Source organism: Paramisgurnus dabryanus, chromosome 11, assembly GCF_030506205.2.
Source record: "Paramisgurnus dabryanus chromosome 11, PD_genome_1.1, whole genome shotgun sequence".
NCBI classification, from domain to species: Eukaryota; Metazoa; Chordata; class Actinopteri; order Cypriniformes; family Cobitidae; genus Paramisgurnus; species Paramisgurnus dabryanus.
The window spans coordinates 33,249,810-33,271,988 of record NC_133347.1 but is presented as its reverse complement, the minus strand read 5'-3'; the positions used below and the strand labels follow the sequence as shown (position 1 = coordinate 33,271,988).

Genomic DNA, 22,179 nt, shown 5'->3' with positions numbered 1-22,179 from the left:
CATATCTGGGGTAGATGATGCTAATGCAGCAATTTGCGACACTTGTGACAGTCTAATGTCTTGAGCACTTTTGGGTCTCGCACCCTGTTTATGCCATCGGTTTGTGTCCTCAATTACTTTAGGTTTCTCTGAGCTCACTATGACTATTTAAAAGCATTTAAAAACATTAGGTTCACAGGACTCACCAGCTTTATTTTGAGAAGGTCCTCGGTGAAGCTTCGCTGTATATTCTGGCACGGTCGGCAGCACCACAAGTAACTTTGATTCAAGAACTGCAATCTTTTGTAAAATTCTATGGCAGTTTGAGCAGCAGGTGGATTGAGATCCAAAAGAAGGCATTTTATCTTCTTTTCTTCTGTTTGAGTGTGGGCAGCTGTGTTGTCCTGTTTTAGGATTGTCAGCTGCCGGCAATAGCAGACTGGTAGACCGCTATGACAAAAACCCCAAGTTGTTGAATATTCCAAATATCAATATAGTGTCAGGTGTGGGGGTGGATGAACCCAAGTGCAGACAGCTCTCAACTCAAAAGACTTTTATTATAGAACAAAAAATCCCTCGAGGGGGTAAACAAGGCAAGACTGAAATAATAGCAAACATGACAAAACTAAAAGACTCCTGAAAATGACATGCAAACACATACAATGATACCACAAAGACAAGAGACACAATGACATTTAAATAGGGGAACTAATTAGGGAACAATAACAAACAGGTGAGGAAACTAATCATACATAATAAGGAAACAGGAGGGTAAGGTTAAGACAGGAGAGCACGTGCCACACATGACACATAGGTCACGTGACTCTCCAGACAAACACAGAACACTTATATGAGGGTGTCAGGATCCTGGTACAAGAAACAAGACTAAACACATATAATGACATTCAGGATCCTGACATATAGTTCCAGGAATTTGAAGTTTTAGTGTGAGTGCCCAATTGTTTAGTTTGAGCACTGTGCTGAACTGCTGGTAGTTGAATCAAAAGATAAAAGCAAAAGCGCAAAGCACAGAGCGCAAGTAAAAGCGTCCGAACAGTAGCGAAGCAGGAAGTAACTTAAGTCCTGTCTGGCGCCTGAACACTTTTTTTACGTGAATTTTACTGGGGCTACTTGGAGTTTAGAGAGAGACTTGTCGATTCCCCTTTAAGGCAATTTTTTATATAAACTTTAACCAAGCGACCACCATTACAACTGGCTTGAAAACGTGAGCTACGCAATCTTTTGGCATCTGAAAGAAAATAAAACCCTTGAAATTATATTCATATGACATGCTGGAAGGCACACTTTGTGACCTGAAGAGTTGTCTTCTTTTCGTTTGCGATAGTGTTGCAGCGCTTGTGGCCTCTAGGGGAGCTAGATGTGAAAAATACATGTCTAGCACCCCCTAGTGGTCAAAAAGTTCTGCTGTGTGCCTTTAACTGAGATTGTTATTTTCAAAAGTTTTATAATAAAAATATATTAAAACATTTATTTATGTATTACAATATACATTTGACATGCTAATGCACATGAAATGTTTCTTAAATTATATTCTGTAAAGCTTACTGTATTTGTCAAAGGAAGGTATGTGTGCAGCTATGTCAGAGAATTGTGAGCTAACTCGTATTTCCATTGTAGGACCATATAATACGCAGCATCCTCTTACCTTCTTAGACACCCTCTATAGACTTTTCATTTTTGATGATGAGAAAGGGTCAGCTTCATGATCATCTACAGAAGTATGTAACTGGTGACAATGTGAGTTTTCACCACTTAGATGCTATCAGGCAATGGTTTGCGACCCACATAAAGATGTTGATGGAATTCCTACCACCATACTCCCCATTCCTTAACCCAATTGAGGACTTATTTTTGGCATGTAGGTGGATGGTCTATGATCGCTATTCTTATACTCATATGAGGTAGCTGGCTGCAATTGTTGCAGCATATGATGACACCACAGCAGACCCCTGCAGAAGGTGAATAAGACATTCCAAATGATTCTTTCCATATTGCATTGCAAAGGAAGATCTGTTGTGATGTAGATGAGAATCTGTGGACTGTCAGGACGTGTAAAAATATTACAGTCTAGTTCCTCAGTCAACATTGCACATAGAGTACTGTTTGTTTCCTTCTTTAAAAACATTTTAAAACCTGTCCAACTCAAACATTTCTGTCAATTTAGGAACGATACTGTTGCCATACTGTTACATGTTTTTACAGTATATGTTGACAAAATCAAACAGTTGCCTTAAAATAATTTGATCTATGCTTAGAACCAAACAATGTTTTCAGATGATACATTACAAATTACCTTCAGTTGCATTTCTTCTGGGGCCCTTCTCCTCATTATCTTCCTCCTCTGTCTCTCAGATTGCTTCCATTCATTGTTGGTATAAACACACCTGTATCACTTGCACACTCTGGGCTGGTTTATATTGTGTACAAAATGTAAAAAAACTTAATTAGAAAGAAGTAAGAACCATTTTGAGTTGTTGCGTTTACTCAGTGATAACTGGGTTTTAGTTGTGTTGAACTTTTGTTGACTTTGTTTAGACTTTTCCAAATAATTAAAAGTGTAAATGATTTAACAACTGTGATTAGGCCTCTGGGAATTCAGTTCAGAGAAAAAGGGGTTTAGTGCTTTAGCAATCCAGAAAAACTGTAATGCATTGTCTTTGTGACCTAGTGCCCCCTTTTTTGTTCTTCTGTGTACAGTACTGTATCACATGCAGGTAGACAACATCATTTGACAACTGCGATTGTAAATATGGTCATTGCTAATGTAATGTAATGCAATTACCGTGGATTATGAGAAATTAAGAGAAGAGTCTTTGAAAAATCGCTGAAGATGATCATCATTTCATGATATTACAAAGCTAAGTAAAGCCAGGATTATTGAATTACTCAGATTGTGTTCAGCTGACGAAATAATATATTTTCATATTTTCTTAAATTTAGATTCTTTTGGTGGTCCATTCGTTAAAGTCAGATAAACAAATGCTCTAGACGTATTGGCTATTGGCAGGTCACATAGGCACCAAATGGAATCTTATTGTAAAGTGTTTTAACCTCAGGTTTTATCATCTTTACGTTTGCCACAACAATATGAATTTGATCATGCATTATAATGCATTATGAAAAATAGTTTGTGGTTATTATGCCGTTCTAAAATCTCTTCTAAGTTCTCTGTCTTCAACAGTAAGTGAACTGGAACTGGGTTAAGCAAATTAAAAAAATATGTAAATAATCTTCCTGACTAAAGGTCACTGTGTTTGCCAAAATAATAGCAATGGATTTTGTAAAACAATAGTGTTTATCATAATATATTTCAATTGATCATCATTTTAATTATTTTATTAATCATCTAGTTTACAACACGAGTATAAGCCCTTTAAAATTAACATTTAATTTAATAAACACATTTCATTAGATTCAATCTGTGGGTTGTTTATGTGTTTATATTGTTTTATACTGTCAGTTTGCTGGCTTCTCAGATTATGTAAATAATATATTTTTTTTTCATAATGGTTTACATAATCTTAAACATTTAGCTAAATCATACAGAAGCAAAAATGCTAAATCATTTTCATAGAGCTACTAAATGCTCTTCTTTTCTATGACATAAAATCATATGCATAATTAAAAGATTTATGATTTCTTTTAGGCAGATGTAACATAAGAGATTTAAATAAAGTCTTTGTGTTATGGATGAGACCAGCAGTCAGAATACTTTCATATTTTGCATTATCTATTGTTTGCGGTGTGGTGTGGTGTAATGCTCTACTTAAAAACTGAATAGTGTCTGCTTTGTGAATTTAGATATGAAAATTGACATTTGTGTCAGTAAAAAAAGTGGTTTAAACAAATTGAAGGACAGTATATGAGCCACCACACATCCCTGTTTCTTGAGCAATCGTCTATTTTGAGTCATGCTTCCGAGTCGTATTTACTCTTTCCTTTTGGGTTTTACAAATTGTGTCTTTTTAAAGGTTTCTTGCTTATCATCTGAGTTCAGCTTGGATGGAGATTACCTATTGGGTGGCCTTTTTCCAGTACATGAAGTCGTATTGGCGAAACCCATGTTCTTCCCGGAGGTCATTGAATGTAAATGGTAAGCCAAGATCTTTCTATTGCTTTTTCATACGGTGGATTTAACAATCCTGTCATCAATTGATGTTTATCAAACTGAGTCTATGATTATCATCACTAGGCAGTATTGTTCATTGCATTGAAGCAGCATTACCTCAGTATTTCATTTAAAGCTGCAATCTGTAACATTTTTGGTCAAAAATAAAATCAAAAAATATATCTGCAATCAGTGATGGCGGGCATAGCACGTTTTTTTATCGGTATACGGTGCCTCCGAGAAAACGATGCATGGTGGGCACGTGCATCAAGTGGGTAAGTATCAGTGGACTATTTAATGTTGTTACTGACCCATTTGGGGACTGTAAGTAAAAGAAACCCCACATTTTAGACAAACGGGGGCGCTAGTGAGCCACTAAATAGACACACCTTTGTCTGACCTTTATGTCCACACTTAACAGCCAACAACTCTGATGTATGTGCCCAAATTTTAAGTTAACCTAAGCACGCCAAGAGCCTTAAATATGGCAATAATGTAAATACATTTTGACACATTGCCATGGCAACAGCGTTCAAAATATCCAAAATCTGTTCGCAATTTAGCATCTCCAATGTTTCAGCATCATCTTGGCCTGGTCTCGATCGCATGAATATCCTAGGAGGAGTATTTAAAAGTTCACCGCAGGCACTTTTGAAACCATCCAAAATGTCTGACTTTCTGTTGGGCGGAGATAATAGGTTTGATTGGGAAAGTTGTTTGGGTCGATGAGATCTATACAAGTACAAACTTTCGTACATGTGTGTACATGTTTGTCCGATCTCTGCACTAATGTTTTTTTTGCATTACAGGGGGTGCTACAGAGCCCCTCTGCCACGCCCCTCTTCCAGCCTTTGCCCTGTCCTAATGACGGACGACTCTGATCTCTCTTCCAAATTTCAAGAGTTTTTGAGTATGGTAAGGCACCCAAAGTTCACGCCAAGAGCTTAAATATGCCTGAAAATGAAATTAAAGTTTGACGCGTTGCCGTGGGAACAGCGTTCGAGATATCAAAAATCCCTTCACACTGTCTGAGTCCCAATTCGCATACTATCTGTACTAAATAGTATGAGAAACTAGAATTAGTAAGTCCCAAACCGTAGTATGTTGAAACGAGTATCCCAAAGATACCCGCATGGTCTACTATTTCTAGTTAGAATTCGAAGTGCAGATCAATGCACACTCTAACGGCTAATATTGCCCACAACCCATTGCATGCGGGAGGGAGGAGCTTTGTGGTGATGTACACATGGCAGCCGGATGCAGCAGCGGAGATGCGCCCTCAGCTTTTAAAGGCGCTCTAAGCGAATTGACGCGTTTTAGACCATAAAACATTTTTTGTTACATACAGCAAACATCTCCTCACTATCTGCTTCCTGCCTGTTCGCTGATCAAACTGTAAAAAAACGCGATTTCTGTAGACAGCCCAGGCTTCACAAACGGCAATATCAACATAGTGGCCAAACCTAGCACCACAAAACAAAACAAAGGGTTCCAGCCAATAAACGACAAAAAGGATTTGGGGGTGGGGGTTGGGCGCGTTCATGAAAGCACGGAAGGGAGGGGGAGGAGTTAGCTACGCTCCGTCTGTTTGAAAACAATTCAAACGTCAACAAAAACTAACGTCTCGCAGATTCGCTTAGAACGCCTTTAAGTATAAGAATTCAAATGTTTAACCCTAATTAACCCTCTGGGGTCTAAGGGGTTTTTAGGGCCCTGGGGAAGTTTTGACATGCACTGACATTTGTTCTTTTTTCAGTTGCTTAAAAACATATTAATGGCAAAAGTATCATAACACTTTGTTCAGCACAAACTGGGGCTACAATATTATATAATCAACATCTATGTACATGTTTGTATTTTTGAGAGAAAAATGTTTATGCGTGGTTTTTGATAAAGCAACATTTTTAAGTCACTGATATAAGTCCACAAAACTCATTCTAAACATGTTTTCCCAAGACTTTTTAAAACAGGATCTAGTAGTCTAGAGTTTTTTCTTCAAAATGATGTGAAAATCATTCGACCTACTCATTTACATAAAAAAATATATTGATACATTACAAATTACAAATTATTTCTATTGAAATATTTTTATTAATTTCATAAGTTTAAGTTACCTTTTAAAAACCATAGTAGCCTAATCATGTTAAAGCTACTGTTTGGCCATCGTGAAATGAACACAGGGTTAGTGTTTGGTTTGCCAGCGAGAGGTTTACTTTTGTGCAGTAAAAAGCTCAAAAGAACAACTGCCTATGGTTGTCTGGACTCTTATTTGTGTTTTTGTAATAATTATAGTAGAAACACAGGGACAAGCGTGATAAACTTATCAATGTTTGTTTACAGCCGCCGCTATTACCTCACGTGTTGATCATGAAAGCAGTGAGTGTGTGCACACGCGAGTGATCCTGTGTTTAATAAACTTGCTGTGCGGAGATATGCGCTTAGACGCAACTAAATAAGGATTGTACTGTTAGCAATCGCGTATTTTATAAGAATACCAAAAAGCGCGTTGAGTTTCCTGACTCGTGTGTTTGTGTATGTTTATTCCCATCGCATGAAATGTTTGGCGGGAGAACAAAGAAAACACTCGCGTCTGGAGATACTGACACACATACGCAAGTAAATAAGAATTTAGATGTCATGTTTGGTGCACTTGGATAAAACAACAAGGAGTGGAGAGACTGGATTGTGGATTGCGTATCCATTGACTGCAGGAGGCACGAGTTATGCATATGGATGTTTCTGCTCGTTCACTTCAATGGCGCGGGGGTGTGGCGATCTCATCTCATTACAGATAAACAGGTAACAGGAGAAAGACGGTACCTCTCCTCCTTCTCATACAGTTTACACCGAATGACAATATATGTTTTCGATCTCACTTACATCATTTAAAAGCTGACATTCCAAGCATTATGTAGACATTTATCTTTTGTTTCTATGACAAGTATTCGTTAAGTTACAGTTAATTTTTCTGACGCGTTTCTAAAAGGACTTTACTGAGGGAGAGAGTACAAAATGTGCATCGTGTTTATTTTCTTAATTTTGCGCAAAAGCACAACATCCTGTTTTTATTGGAAGTGGACAGAAAAAAATAGACACTTTAACGTTTTAAATTATGTATAAATTATATCTGTATGTCAAAAATCAGCAGAGTAATTTAAGTCTCTTTGCGGAGGATTGAAAAATAAAGAGTTTGCGGCGACAGTCGACCCCAGAGTGTTAAAGTTATATTTTATTGTCTCGTAATATTGGGTTGATGTTGTGTCAAAAAAGTAGCGTGTTTAAGTATAAAAATAAGTAGCTTTTGTTACACATAAGTTATAAGAATGAATGAAATATTGTTAACAGTGGTGGTGTGAGTACCTAGGCAACCACGTTTTCGTTCACATTACATGACGTCATCGAAGTATGTCCCAGAACGTGCATACTCTTTTGCTACACACTCAGGTCATAGTATAAGTAGGCGAATTGGGATTCAGCAACTTTATCATCTACAATGTCTCAACATCATGTTGACCACTTTTGGTGTCAATCGCATGAATATCCTAGGAGGAGTATTTAAAAGAACGGTAACACTTTACAATAAGGTTCATTAGTTAACATTAGTAAATGTATTAACTAACATGAACAAACCATGAGCAATACATTTGTTAAAATATTTATTAATCTTTGTTAATGTTAGTTAATAGAAATAAAGCTTTTAATTGTTTGTTCATGTTAGTTCATGGTGCATTAAAGCTGTAGTCTACAATGTTGAAAATCGGTCAAGAAAGCCTGAGACGGTTGGGGAGTTTTAAAAAACTCATCCCGCCCCTATATGCTACCTGATCCCTCCCACCGGGAAACAACCTGAACAACGTCATTCAGTCAAGCTGTGATCACCGGTATTAAACATCGGAACAGAGATTTACCGAGCAGTAAATACATAAAGCCTTGAAGGAATGAACACTTACAATTATGACTGATTGACGTCATTTACTTTCACAACAACGTTTGGCATACGTTTCCCCTCCTGAGCCTCGTTTACCCTGGTCAAAAGTGCTACCTAGCGCACATTAATTGCACAATAATTATTAGTTAGTATTGCTAAGGTTTTGAGTAATTGTTATAGCAGCACACAGCGCATCTTGTTCAAATTCCGATCGGCTCGAACAGAAACCCGCTAGGCCTATTGAAATTCAAGTACTTCAAGAAATATAATTACTTTGACCCGTGATAGGCGATGCTAAAAGGCTAACATTCCAATACCCACCGGCAACATGAGTATGTTGTTAGACTAATATAAAGATATTTATGTAACACCTCACACCATAAAATTATAAATAAATGCGTACCTGCTCAATCAGCCTTGTCAGCGTCGGTTTTCAGTCCGATATCTCCCTGAAGCTTCCTCCAACGGTCAATGGCGGACCCTATATTAATTCGACTTTGAGTCTCCGTTTTTATCTCTGCTCTTTCCTCTACAGACTTTCTCTTTCTTCCAACCTTGACTGTAGGGACAAGCAGAGGCCGCTTGCTGCTGTCGGTTTGTTTTTTCTTCATTTGTGAGCTGTTGCTACTTTGGTAGCTACCATACACTGTCAGAAATGTAATGTTGAAGAGGGGGCGGGGTGGGGTGCGATGGGGTGGAGACGCGAGCGCATGGTGGAGTTTCAAATGGAGCGGGAATTGGATGAGAGCAGTCGACCAATGTAAGCTGTCCAGCTGAACAGCTTACATTGGTCAACTTCTCTGCTGCTGTACACATAGAGTGAATAGATTTTTTTCAATCTTTTTTCTCTTCATATTGTTAGGGATTTTACTGTAGAACCATAACCAGCATCTAAAGGAGGTTATTAATAATTAACAATCTTTGAAATCGTAGACCATAGCTTTAACTAACGTTAACAAGATTTTTAAAAAGTATTAGTAATTGTTCAAAGTAACATTAACATCATATGCATTTTTGAAACAATCCAAAAGGTGCTTCACACCTTTCGGTGCAGGCCCTAATAAAATTATTACAATTCAGGTACTGAGCAAGCACATAAACAATAATGAAACCTTATAAACCATTATAATATGCTTACCATTGTGAATTGTTATAGGTGTTGGTTTGGATTTCTAGAAAAATTTTACTTGTTTTTTAACGGATGCAAGTTTAACCTGCGATTTTATATCTCAAACAGAAATGGTGATAGTAAATCCAAGCTACACATTACAGCTTTAAAATAATCCTAAGCTGTTAATGATGTTAATAATGTTTATGAAGATAAGTGCAATTAACCTCTGTTATTTCTCTTATTAATGTTTTCTAGGCAAACTTTCACAAAATCAGGCTATCAGATGTTTCAAGTAATGAGGTTTGCTGTTGAGGAGATTAATAACTCAACCACCCTGCTGCCCAATGTCACTCTGGGTTATGAAGTTTTTGATCATTGTTCTGACACGAAGAATTTCCCTTCAGTCTTCAGTTTTATCTCACAGAACGGATTGATAAATCCCAAAGAAAAACTTAACAACCATCAGTCTAAAGTCATTGCTTTAACAGGACCATATGGAAGCACAAGAGCTCTTACTATCGCACCACTTGTCACAATGAACTATATACCATGGGTAAATTATGTTTATTTTATTTTTAATGTCTTAAAATAAATACCAAAGCAATGTTTGTGATAACCGTGGTATAAGCGAAATAATTGACTCCAGTCCTTTATATTATTTGAAGAAATGCTGTGTAACGGCATTATCTGAATTCTTTTTTTTTTGTATAGAGTTTACCAGTTCTTTTGACATCCTCACGTAATGACCTCATTCATAATCAGTTGAATCACTCCAGCAGACAAAAATACACACATTCAAATAAAGTCCTATGACTAAATTACATTCAATTTCATTAAATAACAACCTTCATCAATCTTGTGTTATTATTAAGTATAAATTTTTTTGGTTGAATTTGCTAATCCAAGTTAGTAACATAAGTCACATTAAGTTGAATGAGGCCCGGCTGCAGGATGAAATTGTTAAGGGGGCTTAACTTTATACCATTAATGATGCATTGCGATCTTGCTTTGGAAAGACATATTTGAAATGCAGCGGTCCATAAAACACTCCATATCCAACTGCACAGCACAGGTAACCAGAAACTCACTATTGATGATAGATCATGATATATTATTTGATAGACTAGTAAGTGTGGATTAAGGATGTTTAAAATCTCTAGCCTGTGGTCAGTACATGAATGGATTAAATCAGCAGATTTGAAAGGGTTATTTATCTCCACATATAATTTAAATTAGCAAGGTAACTGTGCAGTATACCACATTATATAGCCTATGTCCTATGTGATTTCCATATTATAGACGAGATTATTCAACGGCAATAAACGTCTGCAAATTGTATTTTTATTACCAAAAAAACAGCAATATTTTTGAAATAAACTCTTAAGCGTCAAACACGCTGTTAACCGCAAGTTTAAATAAGCAATAAAAGTGAATAAAACATTGTTATCCCTTAAAATTTTATATGAAAAAAAAAATTATATTTAAAGGAAATGTATTCTTACAGTTAATCAAAGATGCACAAATTATTCCATATATTAATTCCTGTTTAAGAGCACGTTCGTCTCTGTCCTCGCTCTGTTGTGTAATAGCTGCTTGACAGGTGCGCATCCTCGTCTTTCAAACAGGTATCATTATAACCTTTATAACGTAGAGTAAACTTTATAGTTGCTTCCACTGTGTTTGTCTGATATGAATAACACACTTCTGCAAATTATTATTATTTGAATATAATATTTATTTATTATTTGCAAATTATTATCTTATTTGAATAGATTTTTATTGCTGCTTCCACAGACATCAGGGTGTTTTTTTACAAACTATAGGCTATTGTTTTACCGGTGCTTATGTGTATTTAAATGTCTGAAATCTAAAATAAACATTATGAGGTTGAAAACACTGCATTGATATGACAGCGCTGAGCTCGTCCGTCTGGCTCAGCACCAACCAACGCGAAAGACGGTTTGAATCTGGCAGTAATGTCACGTCACTGAACATTCTAAATCCCATATGGGTATAAGGTTAAATTATTATTTAACTCAAAAGTTTGAACATTATATTTGTAACCATGAATGCAAAAATAAAACAACTCGGGCCTGAGTTGAATGAACTTGAATTTTAGTACGGACAACTTGAAAAAGTAAGTAGCTAATATTTCAACTAAACTTTGTTATTCCAGGTTATTTGAAATATATAGTTGGGTCAATTATTTTTTAAGTATCACAAAAAACATTTCAAGTTGAAAGTACTTATAATTTTAAGTACTTTTGAAAGAACTGGTGGATTATTGCTGACTTGAGACAAGAACAGTTTTGAACAATTCAGTACAATTTGTTATGCTTGTTGAAACTGGTTTAAAAGAACATTTGACAAATTTTTAATCAAAACTTCCAACAGTGCTAATAACTCTTCTCTTCTTTACTAACACTTAACATTTAAGTGTTTAAGCAGAAATGTTGCAGATAAAGTAAAATGCTTTTTCTTTTACAGGTTCAATATGCGGCCACAACTTCTGTGTTTAGTGATAAACTTCGCTATCCAACTTTACTCAGAACAATCCCCAGCAATAAAGACTTGGTACAGATGATTATTCACATCATACAGTGGTTTGGATGGAATTGGGTTGCCTTTATTGGAGGTGCAGACGATTACAGTAAAGATGGCCTAAACCTTTTTTACAAGTATACTAAGAATACTGGTATTTGTGTGGCATATCAGGAGCTTCTTAAAATACAGGGAAACTACAATCAAACGCTTAAAAATATCAACATGCTAAACATTAATGTCATTGTGGTTTTCACTGTGCCGCTTTATGCAGAAAGCATAATGAAAGCTGCCATAGCAAATAACATCAGAGACAAAGTTTGGATTTCTAGTCAAGCGTGGGCTATGAATCAGCAGCTTCTAAAAGAGCCGGGAATTGAGAAGGTTGGAACAATTATTGGCATTACAGAGAGAATCACGTCATTGCCTGGATTTGATCAGTTTGTTTATAAAATGAAAGCAGCTAATAAACATAATAATGGTGATGTTGAAGTCCCAAATAAGATATGCAATCAGGAATGTAAGGAAGGTGCATTTGTGTCCGCAGTGGAAATTATAAATGAAAATCCCACATCCTCCTTTGCCATCTACGCTGCCATATATTCCATAGCTCATGCATTACATAAAGTTCTGCAGTGCAATCTGAATGAATGCCGCAAAAACCTAGCAGTAAAGCCATATATGGTGAGTGAATTGTAATTATCCTGATAAAGAAAAATATCTTTTTATATAATATTATAATCTATAATTTTGGAAAAATTAAAATTTTACTGCACGTTAAAACAGCTTCTAGGAGAACTGAAGAAGTTAGATTTTCCACTCAATGGACGTCAGGTGAAATTTGATGTTAATGGTAATCCAACCATCAGTTACGCCGTAGCGCTCTGGCACACTAAAACAAATCATTCATGGATTGAGATGGTGGGCACTTATGACACATATCCAGAAACTATTTTAACCATCAATAACTCTCTCATGCCCTGGCGTAACAACACTTCTGTGAGTTATTTGTCATAGCAAGCAACATTTTAGTTGTCTAGATTCAATTGTCAATAAATTATTTACCACTATTTTCTTGTTATAGGTTCCTTTCTCAAACTGCTCTGTTGAGTGTATGGAGGGATATTCAAGGGAACATGAGGGATTGCATAGTTGCTGTTTTCGGTGTAAAAAATGCCCACAAAACACTTATGTAGACTATTCTCGTAAGTCCTTTTGTGATACAGCTTTTTAGTCACAGTATCCACAACAGTATAGAATTGGTTGATTTGATTTCCATAGTTGCTGTTTGGTAAAGTCTGGATGAGTAATATTTAAAAAATAAATTAGTGGCTCATATTGTTTATCCCTCAGATATCCAAACAGAATTGTTGTTGCACATGCTCAGAAATTTTACGTAACTGAATTAGTATTCAAACCTGTGAAGAATTTTCCCATCATCATTTATTGTCTTGAGGGAATTCTGGCATATGGTTAATTGCCTAATTAATTGTGACGATTATGACAATTAATTGACTGTTTTAGGGCCCTGACGTTTAATTCTCATAGATTTTTTAGTTTGTTCATTAAATAATTTTCACACATTGTTGTGATCTTGTGTGATCTTGCAAAAATCTTTTGCAAGGTTTACCTGCCAGTAAATATTAATACACATAACATATATTGAAAGTAATTATTTAATGAATATATCTTTGATTAAATTCCCCAAATTTGAAATTGCTGTTTTGGAAATGTATGTTTTACTTGGCAATTAATATTGCTTATCAAAGTTTTGCAGCATTTCTTTAAATGCTGTTTTACCATTGTATTAAATGGCTTTGCAATTTATCTTGTTACACTGTCAGTCAAGGAGCGCCATTATATCTTTAAAAGTAATCTGATAACGTCTCGTTTATACAGGCGCTGCAGCTCCCCCTTGTGGTTTTTAGAGAGATATGCAATCATTGCGGTGATCTGAAATCATCACGATGAGGTCAAACAATTCTGATGAGACGATTATTTAATCATTGTGACAGCCCTACTTGTAGAAATTAAAAAGCTTATATTACGGAGTGTGAAAAGTTTTTGTTCACTTTTCATGCCAATGTTTAACATTTTTGGGAATCATGTCCACACGGTTTCTTTATCACAGTCTCGACTAAAAAATGTCTCAGACTGACTTGCAAACAAATCACTGACTTCTTGTTGCCGATGTCTTACTAGAAAAAATCATCAGTGGTGCATCATGCATTTAGTTCTCTTAAAGGGGACATTCCATAAGATGTTTTTAAGATATTCAAATAAATGTCCCCAGAGTACATATGTGAAGTTTTAGCTCAAAATACCATATAGGTAATTTATTGTGGCATGTTTAAATAGTCACTTTATGGGTCTGAGCAAAAATGCACCATTTTTGTGTGTATCCCTTTAAATCCAAATGAGCTGCTCAGGTGGGCGGAGTCTCAAGCGATCGCACTGTAGACAAGGTATTGCATTCTCTGTCTCGGCCGGAGAAACAGCTAGAGACTCGTGGGTTGGCCCGTTGGAAAGGCCCCATCGGGTAGAGTAAGCGAATGGCAAATGCCTGGGACTTAAGGCGCCCAAGCTAACGCCGGTTTCACACCGCATGCGTGAGCAGCGCGTATGTGTAGCGTGAGCAGCGCGTGAGGAGAGCGTTTGCTGCGCGTGGCCATTGTGCTTTCACACCGGCTGCGTTTGCACCGCATACTGTGCAGTTTAAATAACAAAAAGAGGAAAAAAAATCTCAAGTTCACATTACATTATTTTACATGCATTTATGAGCAAAACCTCTTCAAGAAGCTTTTTGAAGGTCAGTGTAATTTATATAACTGTGATTTGTTTAATCCACATTGTTTTTGTGCTGTTCTGGTCCGTGTAATGACAGATATAGACACAAAACACAATTATAGACATAAAAAGCCCATGGCACATTATAAAATCGGTTTCTCTGAAGTTTTACGATAAAATAAAGAATTCACTCAGTGATTGACAGCATGAAGCAGTCGATCGTGTTTCCCTTCAACAGTTTAAGCATAAGATTTAGATTTATAGATAAATCTATTTCTCTGAAGATTATTAAGACAGATGAGGACTCATTTGCTGGGCAGAAAGTGAAAGAACGCAGTCTTCTGGCAACAGTGTGTTAATATTTCATTGCTTTCTTTTAAATTGCTCAAAGTCATGACTGTTTCAAACACACTTGGCGTCACATTCGTGATTTTATTGTAAAATTACACTTTTTCGCGTCAATTCACGACCATTTAAACCAAAAACAATGCATGGTCACTTTAATTGAGCGTGAGCAGCGCAGCAAAAATAGAGCCGATGCCGAAACGATAGCAGCACTGCTCCTGCCGCGCGAGCATGCGCTGCTCACGCGTGCGGTGTACATGCTTTAACTTGTTAACATGGGCGCCGAAAAAAAACACGCGCCGCTTACGCACTGCTCACGCATGCGGTGTGAAACTGGCGTAAGGCCAAGGGAAAATCTGGGATGGGTTGGCCGTATGTTGGCCCGGGAAAGGTTGGATGGATATCTGACCTGAGTTTCAGACAGCAGGAAGTCTCTGCTCAAGTTCCCTACTATTTGCAGCCTCTCTATGAAGACCTTGTTCACACTGTCAAGCCAAATCTGATTTTGGTGCATGTCTGATTGGACAGACTTACTGTCCACATTGTGTATTACAACTGTTTAGATCCAATCTGTGCGTCCTGTAGTGTTTTGCCATTTTCCGGATTATCTGCACTGTTTCTATGGCAATGACGTCATACTGGCACAACAATCATGTTTACATTTTACGTGATGCGACAACATGACGTAAACTAAAAGCTACAAAAATGCGATCAGAGCAGTCAGACTTAAATGTATTTCTAGAAATGTGATTTGAAAAGTATTTCAAACCACCTCTGGATATAGCCTGAAACGGAAAAGAAAAAAACAGATTTCATGTGCTTTTTGGCCGTTCACACGTTCTAAATGTGATTGGATTCCAATCGGATATGCACCAAAATCAGATTTGGACTGACTGTGTGAACACGGTCTAATACAACTCTTTCTGCATCGGCTGTCTGTGAGAGGCTTGATACTCAATTTTGAAAATCAGCTTCTGCTTAAGTTAAATTCAAGGTTTTACAACTTTGAGTAGCATGTTGCATACTGAAATTAGGTCGTTTTATAGTTTGATAATTAAATACAATTAAATACAAACAGTTGTAAGGCAGCACAAAACCTTGTATGTGGTTAATTCACTTCATGTTTTTAGAGATTAAAAGCTTAAACAAGAATCTATAGTTTTCATTCTATACGATACATTTACTTTTTTAATACTAAAAATTTTAATGTTGTACTTTTTTACTTTTACTCAAGTATGACTCTTGCCAGATACTTTAACTTTTAATTGAGTAAAATTTACACTAAATACTTGTACTTTCACTTGAGTAACATTTTTGAGTACTTTTTACACCTCTGTTTATCAGCAGATGGGGAACATAGGTCTCATGCTCCAGTGTTTTAAACAGGCACAATGATTTTCAGCATGGTACAATAAGGGTGTTTTCACATATACACTGTTTAGGTCGGCCCAAATGACGTGTCGCTCCGAGTACGGTGCGTTTGGGTCAGTGTGAACACAACAGCCACACTCGGGTGCGCACTAAACGGCCGCTCCGAGACCGCTCTAAACAGGTGGTCTCGGAGCGCTGTTGCCGAACTCTGGGGCGACCCACCTGTGGTGTGAACACTGCTGGACCTCGGGCCGAACCAAATACAGGAAGTTCTCCACATGTTTGAGCCACTGGGCTTTCGTTGTGACGTGAGCCGGATGTTATATTGTGGGTTAACAACAAACAAGCCAATCCTGGTCCGTTGCATAGAGATTCGCTGTCTCCTTTACGTTTGAGCTGATGAAAAATGCATAGCTGTCCTCCACACACAAATAGTGGCATTACGGGCTTTTAAGCAAACGGCTCCGTGAGAAAGGCTTTAATAGAACAGCTACGCAATTTCGCATTAAAGCAAAGAAACTTCGCAAAGACGTGCATCGTTTATCTCCACATCTTGATAGCTGCGCTCTCCCTGTCAGGCTGGTTGTCGTGGAAACGTGGGGGTGGTCATGAGACGGTAAGAGCTGTCAGAGACCAATGACAGCGCTGACCGTTGTCACATGGTGTACGGTGTGGCATTTCGAGTAAAGTAAAAAATATATATATGTGAACACGGACCGCACTAACTGAAAAATGATACAATGTATTTTGGTGCGCTCCGAGGCCGCACCACGGTGCGCACCAACATATGTGAAAACAACCTAAAATACACTTCCACAAACACTTAAAAGTTTACTTTTTGACCAAACCACACGAGCACATTTAAATGATCTGTAATAAAACAACACGTTTAATGCTTAAACTTAAGAGAAACAGATCAAATGACATGTCAGGGCTCAACGCAAAAAAATGTTTACACTGGCCCCACATATGATAAAATAATAATTCAAAAGTCAAATATAATTGTATATATATACAGACATGTTCCAATGAAAAAAGGCTCCCAACTTTTCTGCTTTACCTGTAAACTGACAGCAAATTGTGCAAAATATTGCATTGTTTCTTTCGTTGTGTTTTACCAAGTAAATGTCTGCTTCCAAGATGTTAAATTATAAACATTGATGAAAAGATATTTTTAGTGACTGAGGGTGAAGCACTGGCCCGATCGGGCAAGTGACAATACTTTTTACTGGCCCGAACGTCTCTCACGCTTGCTCCGGGTTAACGGGCAGTCCTTTATGTTGAGCCCTGCATGTTTAAGGTTATTGTGTATGATTGAACACATTTGCGTTTCTGTCAGTCTCACTCTCTGTCTTGTGACTCCTCGTATTCATTTAAAACTTCAGAGAAACATTAAACAACATATTTATGCTTATTGTGTATGATAGTGAATACGCGTTGTTCTCTCACTCTCTTTCTTGCAGTGCATTAATCCTCATGTTCATTTGTCAAAAGTAACCGGGTCTTCGGTACCAAGCCGGTACTAAAAAATAAAAAAAGTCTTCGGTACCAGGTTTTTTTTAAGTACCGGAACAACTGTGGAACCGGGTGTACCCGGAACTAATGCACCGTTTGACAGGTTGTCAGTCGGAAACTTTTCATAGACGCAACAAGAAGAAGTGAGCGATGCGAGTCGCAACGCAGGGTCACTGAACTCCACAAAATCATTTAAAGATGTGCAGAGTCGCGTTACTTGCTTACAGAAATACTTCAGATTTAAAGCGCATCACCGAGAGAACGAGTGAAATGTCCGGATGAAAGGAGAAAAAACATTAAAGGCGTCGGCTGGATTCATTAGAGTTCAAGCAGGTGAGCTTCAGATTTATTGCATTTGCATTATGAGTGTTGTAGCATTTTAATGTTGGAATGAAATAAACCCTGGTTTGTAAACTTAATAGTAAGTACAGTACTAGCGGGGCTTATGCTCATTCTGTCAGGTGTTCTTATTAACCTTTTAATGCTTTAAAAACTTTTACACGGGTAAAATAAATGAAAAAAAATGTTTTCTCTTATTGATGACATATATATACAAAATTATTGTGTTAGAAAGTAATGAATGTTTGGCTAGCAATGTATGTCGTTTAATGCATGCAGGTACTTAAATCTATGAAGTCTTTTGTAAAATGTAATATCTCAGTTTTGTTATTTAAAAACAGCTATTTAGTGTCAGTCATCTAATGTTGTATATGCATCTATGTTCAACCAGTTGTCTTACAGAAGTTTTTTGTATTTGTCTTTTAAAGCATCAGAGGATTATGTTTATCAGCATGAAGGACACCAGCAAACACACACAGACGGCTGCTAAAACCTTTCAGCAACAAATGCATTTTATACAGAATGGCAATGCTTTTATATTATTATTTTCTCTAAAATTATTTCAGTGATAGAACAACTTTGAACTGGACAAATTGTACTGTTTCTGAAACCTGCGCAACCTCCTAGCTGCTACAAGCACACTCTGAAAGTGGTGGTGGAGGGTAGAGCACACACTTTCAGAGTGTGCTTGTAGCAGCTAGGAGGCTGCGCAGGTTTCAGCAACAGTACAATTTGTCCAGTTCAAAGTTGTTCTATCACTGAAATAATTTTAGAGACATTATTTAAAGGTAAAAAAAACTCCCTCCCCCTGCCTGCAGAAGAGTGTCTGATACCAGGCACTGTTACGCTTTTCAACCACATGGGGGAGCTGTAAGTCATTTTTACATGGAAACTACATAGTGTTGCTTTAACATGTAACTTTATTAATAAAATCATGTTTAATTTGCATGTTTTTGTGTTTTGCTTTGGTATCGAAAATGGTACCGAGAACCGTAAATTTGTATTGGCATCGGTACTGACTACTGAAATTTTGGTACCGTGACAAAACTAGTTCATTCATATAAACTTCAGAGAAACATATTAAACAACATATTGTATTGATGAAAGTGAACCGTCACGTTGCTCTCTCTCTCTCTCTCTTTTGTTAGCTCACTCGCTCTCTCTCACTCGCTCTCTCTCACTCTTGCACTCAGGTAACGTTAATCATCATTTTCAACCTTTAGAAAGACCATTAAAACTACAAGTTATAAGATTGTAGGTTACTGTTTGTGTTTGAGGGAATACAAACGCGTCGTACTGTCAGTCATTCTTTCTCTCTATCTCTCGCACTCGTGAGGCTGCGTCATGGTTGCAGTGTTGTAGTACCCGAGACTCGGACTCGATCTTGGACTCCGTCTCAAGACCATATTTTAATGGTCTTGGGCTTGTCATGGACTCATGAGCATTTTGACTCGGTCTCGACTCGTACTCAAATACATTTGGAATCGGACTTATTCTTGAGTCCACACGAGTCCCTTTTAAAATATGTATTACTGTTTCTTTAAACTGATGTAAAATTGATACGAACAGTGATTGGTGATTTTTTGGACACATCAGACTGGCGCGAGGTCAGATGGTCAGACCTGAGGAGGCTTTTGCACTGCCATGACTTTTACCTCATGGCAGTGCAATAAAACGCACCCGTCCAGTGACATTTAAGCATTAGATAAGCCGCTGTTACACAAAATGATAAGACGGTGGCGCTAAAACACAGAGTGGCACGACACATAATTTTCTCAAACCCAACTTTATGTGGACTCTGTCTTGACTTGGACTCAACCTTTTCTGTTCTTTGTCTTGTCTCGGACTCGAATGAGCTGGTCTCGAATACAACACTGCATGGTTGGATAGCGCCGATGAAGGGGCGGTATCATTATAACAAGATCCTCTTACTTCGTCAAGGGGGGAGCGAAATCCGAATGACCTATATATTCACATGCTTGCAAAGAGAGCCTTACCAAAACAAAGTTACAGGGTTGCTATTTTTCATGTTTTCTGGGTTGGTAGAAGCACTGGGGACCCGATTATAGCACTTAAACATGGAAAAAGTCTGATTTTCATGGAATGTCCACTTTAGGACTCTTAAAACATGTACAGTAGGTCACAGAACTGATTTTGGCTAAATTACTAAATTTCCACACTCTTTTCTTGTTGTTGTTTATTTTTCAGGAGACCCTTATACCTGTTTTCCATGTGCAGAGAGTGAATGGTCTGATGAGGGCAGCACAACCTGTAAGATACGTGTTGTCGTCTATCTACAGTTTACAGACATTGCCTCCATTCTTGTCATATTTTCTACTGTTTGCCTCATTGCTCTGCTCATTTTCATCTTTTGTCTTTTTGCTTACAATTACAACACACCAGTGGTGAGATCTGCTGGTGGCAACATGTGTTTCTTAATGTTAGCATGTTTAACAATGTCGAGCATAAGTGTGTTCTTTTTCTTTGGACAACCAACATCTGTACATTGTGTCTTGAGAAATTTTATATTTACATTTTTCTTCACTATCTGTCTCTCTTGTTTGACCGTTCGTTCCTTTCAAATCGTTTGTGTCTTCAAAATGGCTGCAGAGTTCCCTGAATTACACAGCTTGTGGGTAAAGCACAACGGCCAGTGGCTCTTCATTATGTCGTCTTCTTTTATTCATTTCATTTCTTGTGTATTATGGGCAACTGTCTCATCTGGCGATCCCGTCAAGGACTCAGTTACTTTTAATGACCAAATTATGCTCATTTGTGAAAGGAGGAACACTGTAACCATCAGCATAGCTTTGTTCATAAGTTGGTTTCTTGGTTTCCTGTGCATCTCATTTTCTTACATGGGAAGAGATTTGCCAAAAAGTTACAATGAGGCCAAATCAATAACTTTCAGTCTGCTTATGTACTATCTGAGCTGGATTATTTATTTCACAATATATCTCAGCTTCAAAAGCAAATACGTCCTTCTTTTGAACGCACTTGCCCAAATAAGCAGTATATATGGAATTCTCTTCAGCTATTTCATACCAAAATCTTACATCATGTTATTTCAACCAAAGAAAAACAGTGCTGCATACTTTCAAACATCTATTCAGAATTACACACAAACCATTAGTAGAAGTTGAACTGCAAAAATCTTTCACAAGCAAACTGCTATTGCTTTTAGTGATTAATGTGAAATTATTTTTATATTTCATAGATAAAATAGTTATTGGACATTTTAGTAAGCTCTTTTTCGATTAATGTGTTAAGTAATTAGTAGTGCTTTTTCTAAGATTAAAGGCAGTTCTATTTATGTTGTTATGCGGCACAGATTTATTTATGACTGTAATACATCTTTTTTTAAATTGGCATTAGTAGTTGCTCTATTGCTCAGGATCACAATTATTTTCCACAATGTTAAGCAAACACATATGCAAAACAGAAAATAAATATGAGATATAATTCACTATTGTAATTTATTTAATTCTTGTCATTTAAGAATTAAAGTTTGACAATAAATATTCAATATGATCTATTGGATTTAGATACAACTTCTTTTGTCACTTCTTTAACAATACATTTGTTAGAATTGTACTGCTGTGGCTATCATAAATTGGGGTAGTTAAGATTGTAATTTATTTTTTTAGCATAAGTCTAAATATTTAAGAAGCCTATCATATACCATATAATTAAACACATGTCTATATTGTATCAATTTTTATTAACAAATTTTTAATTTAGTATACAAGTTCATTTTTACACTAATAGTGGTTTATAAAGTCAAATAAAATGTCAGAGAGTCAGCGGTTGTCAGGGTTTGTCTGTGTGTTATGATTTTTTTTCACTTTTTTATGTATGCCTTGTTTTTGTTTCATAGTTTAGTTATTTATACTTTTCCTGGGTTGGATTATGTCTTGTTTATCGGTTAGTGTATTGTTATTTCATTACTTGTCTTTGCACTGTCGGTTTTGTCTTTGTATACCTTGTTTCATTAGTGTCATTGTTTCCCTGTGTTTGATCATGTTTCCACCCCCTCATCTGTTACCATGGTTTCATTGATTGGTTCATTCATTTTCTCACGTGTCTTGTTTTCCCTCTGGATTTTGATTGGTCATTGTTAATGTTGGAGAAAAT

General features: G+C 36.9%; 1 protein-coding gene across 1 annotated transcript; it reads left to right on the top strand.

The window, feature by feature from the left end:
• Nucleotides 1-3,911: 3,911 nt before the first annotated feature.
• On the top strand, nucleotides 3,912-21,188 carry LOC135730163 (taste receptor type 1 member 1-like). The gene is made up of 6 exons (XM_065248004.1): nucleotides 3,912-4,093; nucleotides 9,403-9,700; nucleotides 11,635-12,372; nucleotides 12,475-12,687; nucleotides 12,773-12,893; nucleotides 20,254-21,188. Exons 1-6 carry the CDS (start codon nucleotides 3,912-3,914, stop codon nucleotides 21,186-21,188), a joined length of 2,487 nt encoding a protein of 828 aa, XP_065104076.1.
• Nucleotides 21,189-22,179: the final 991 nt, after the last annotated feature.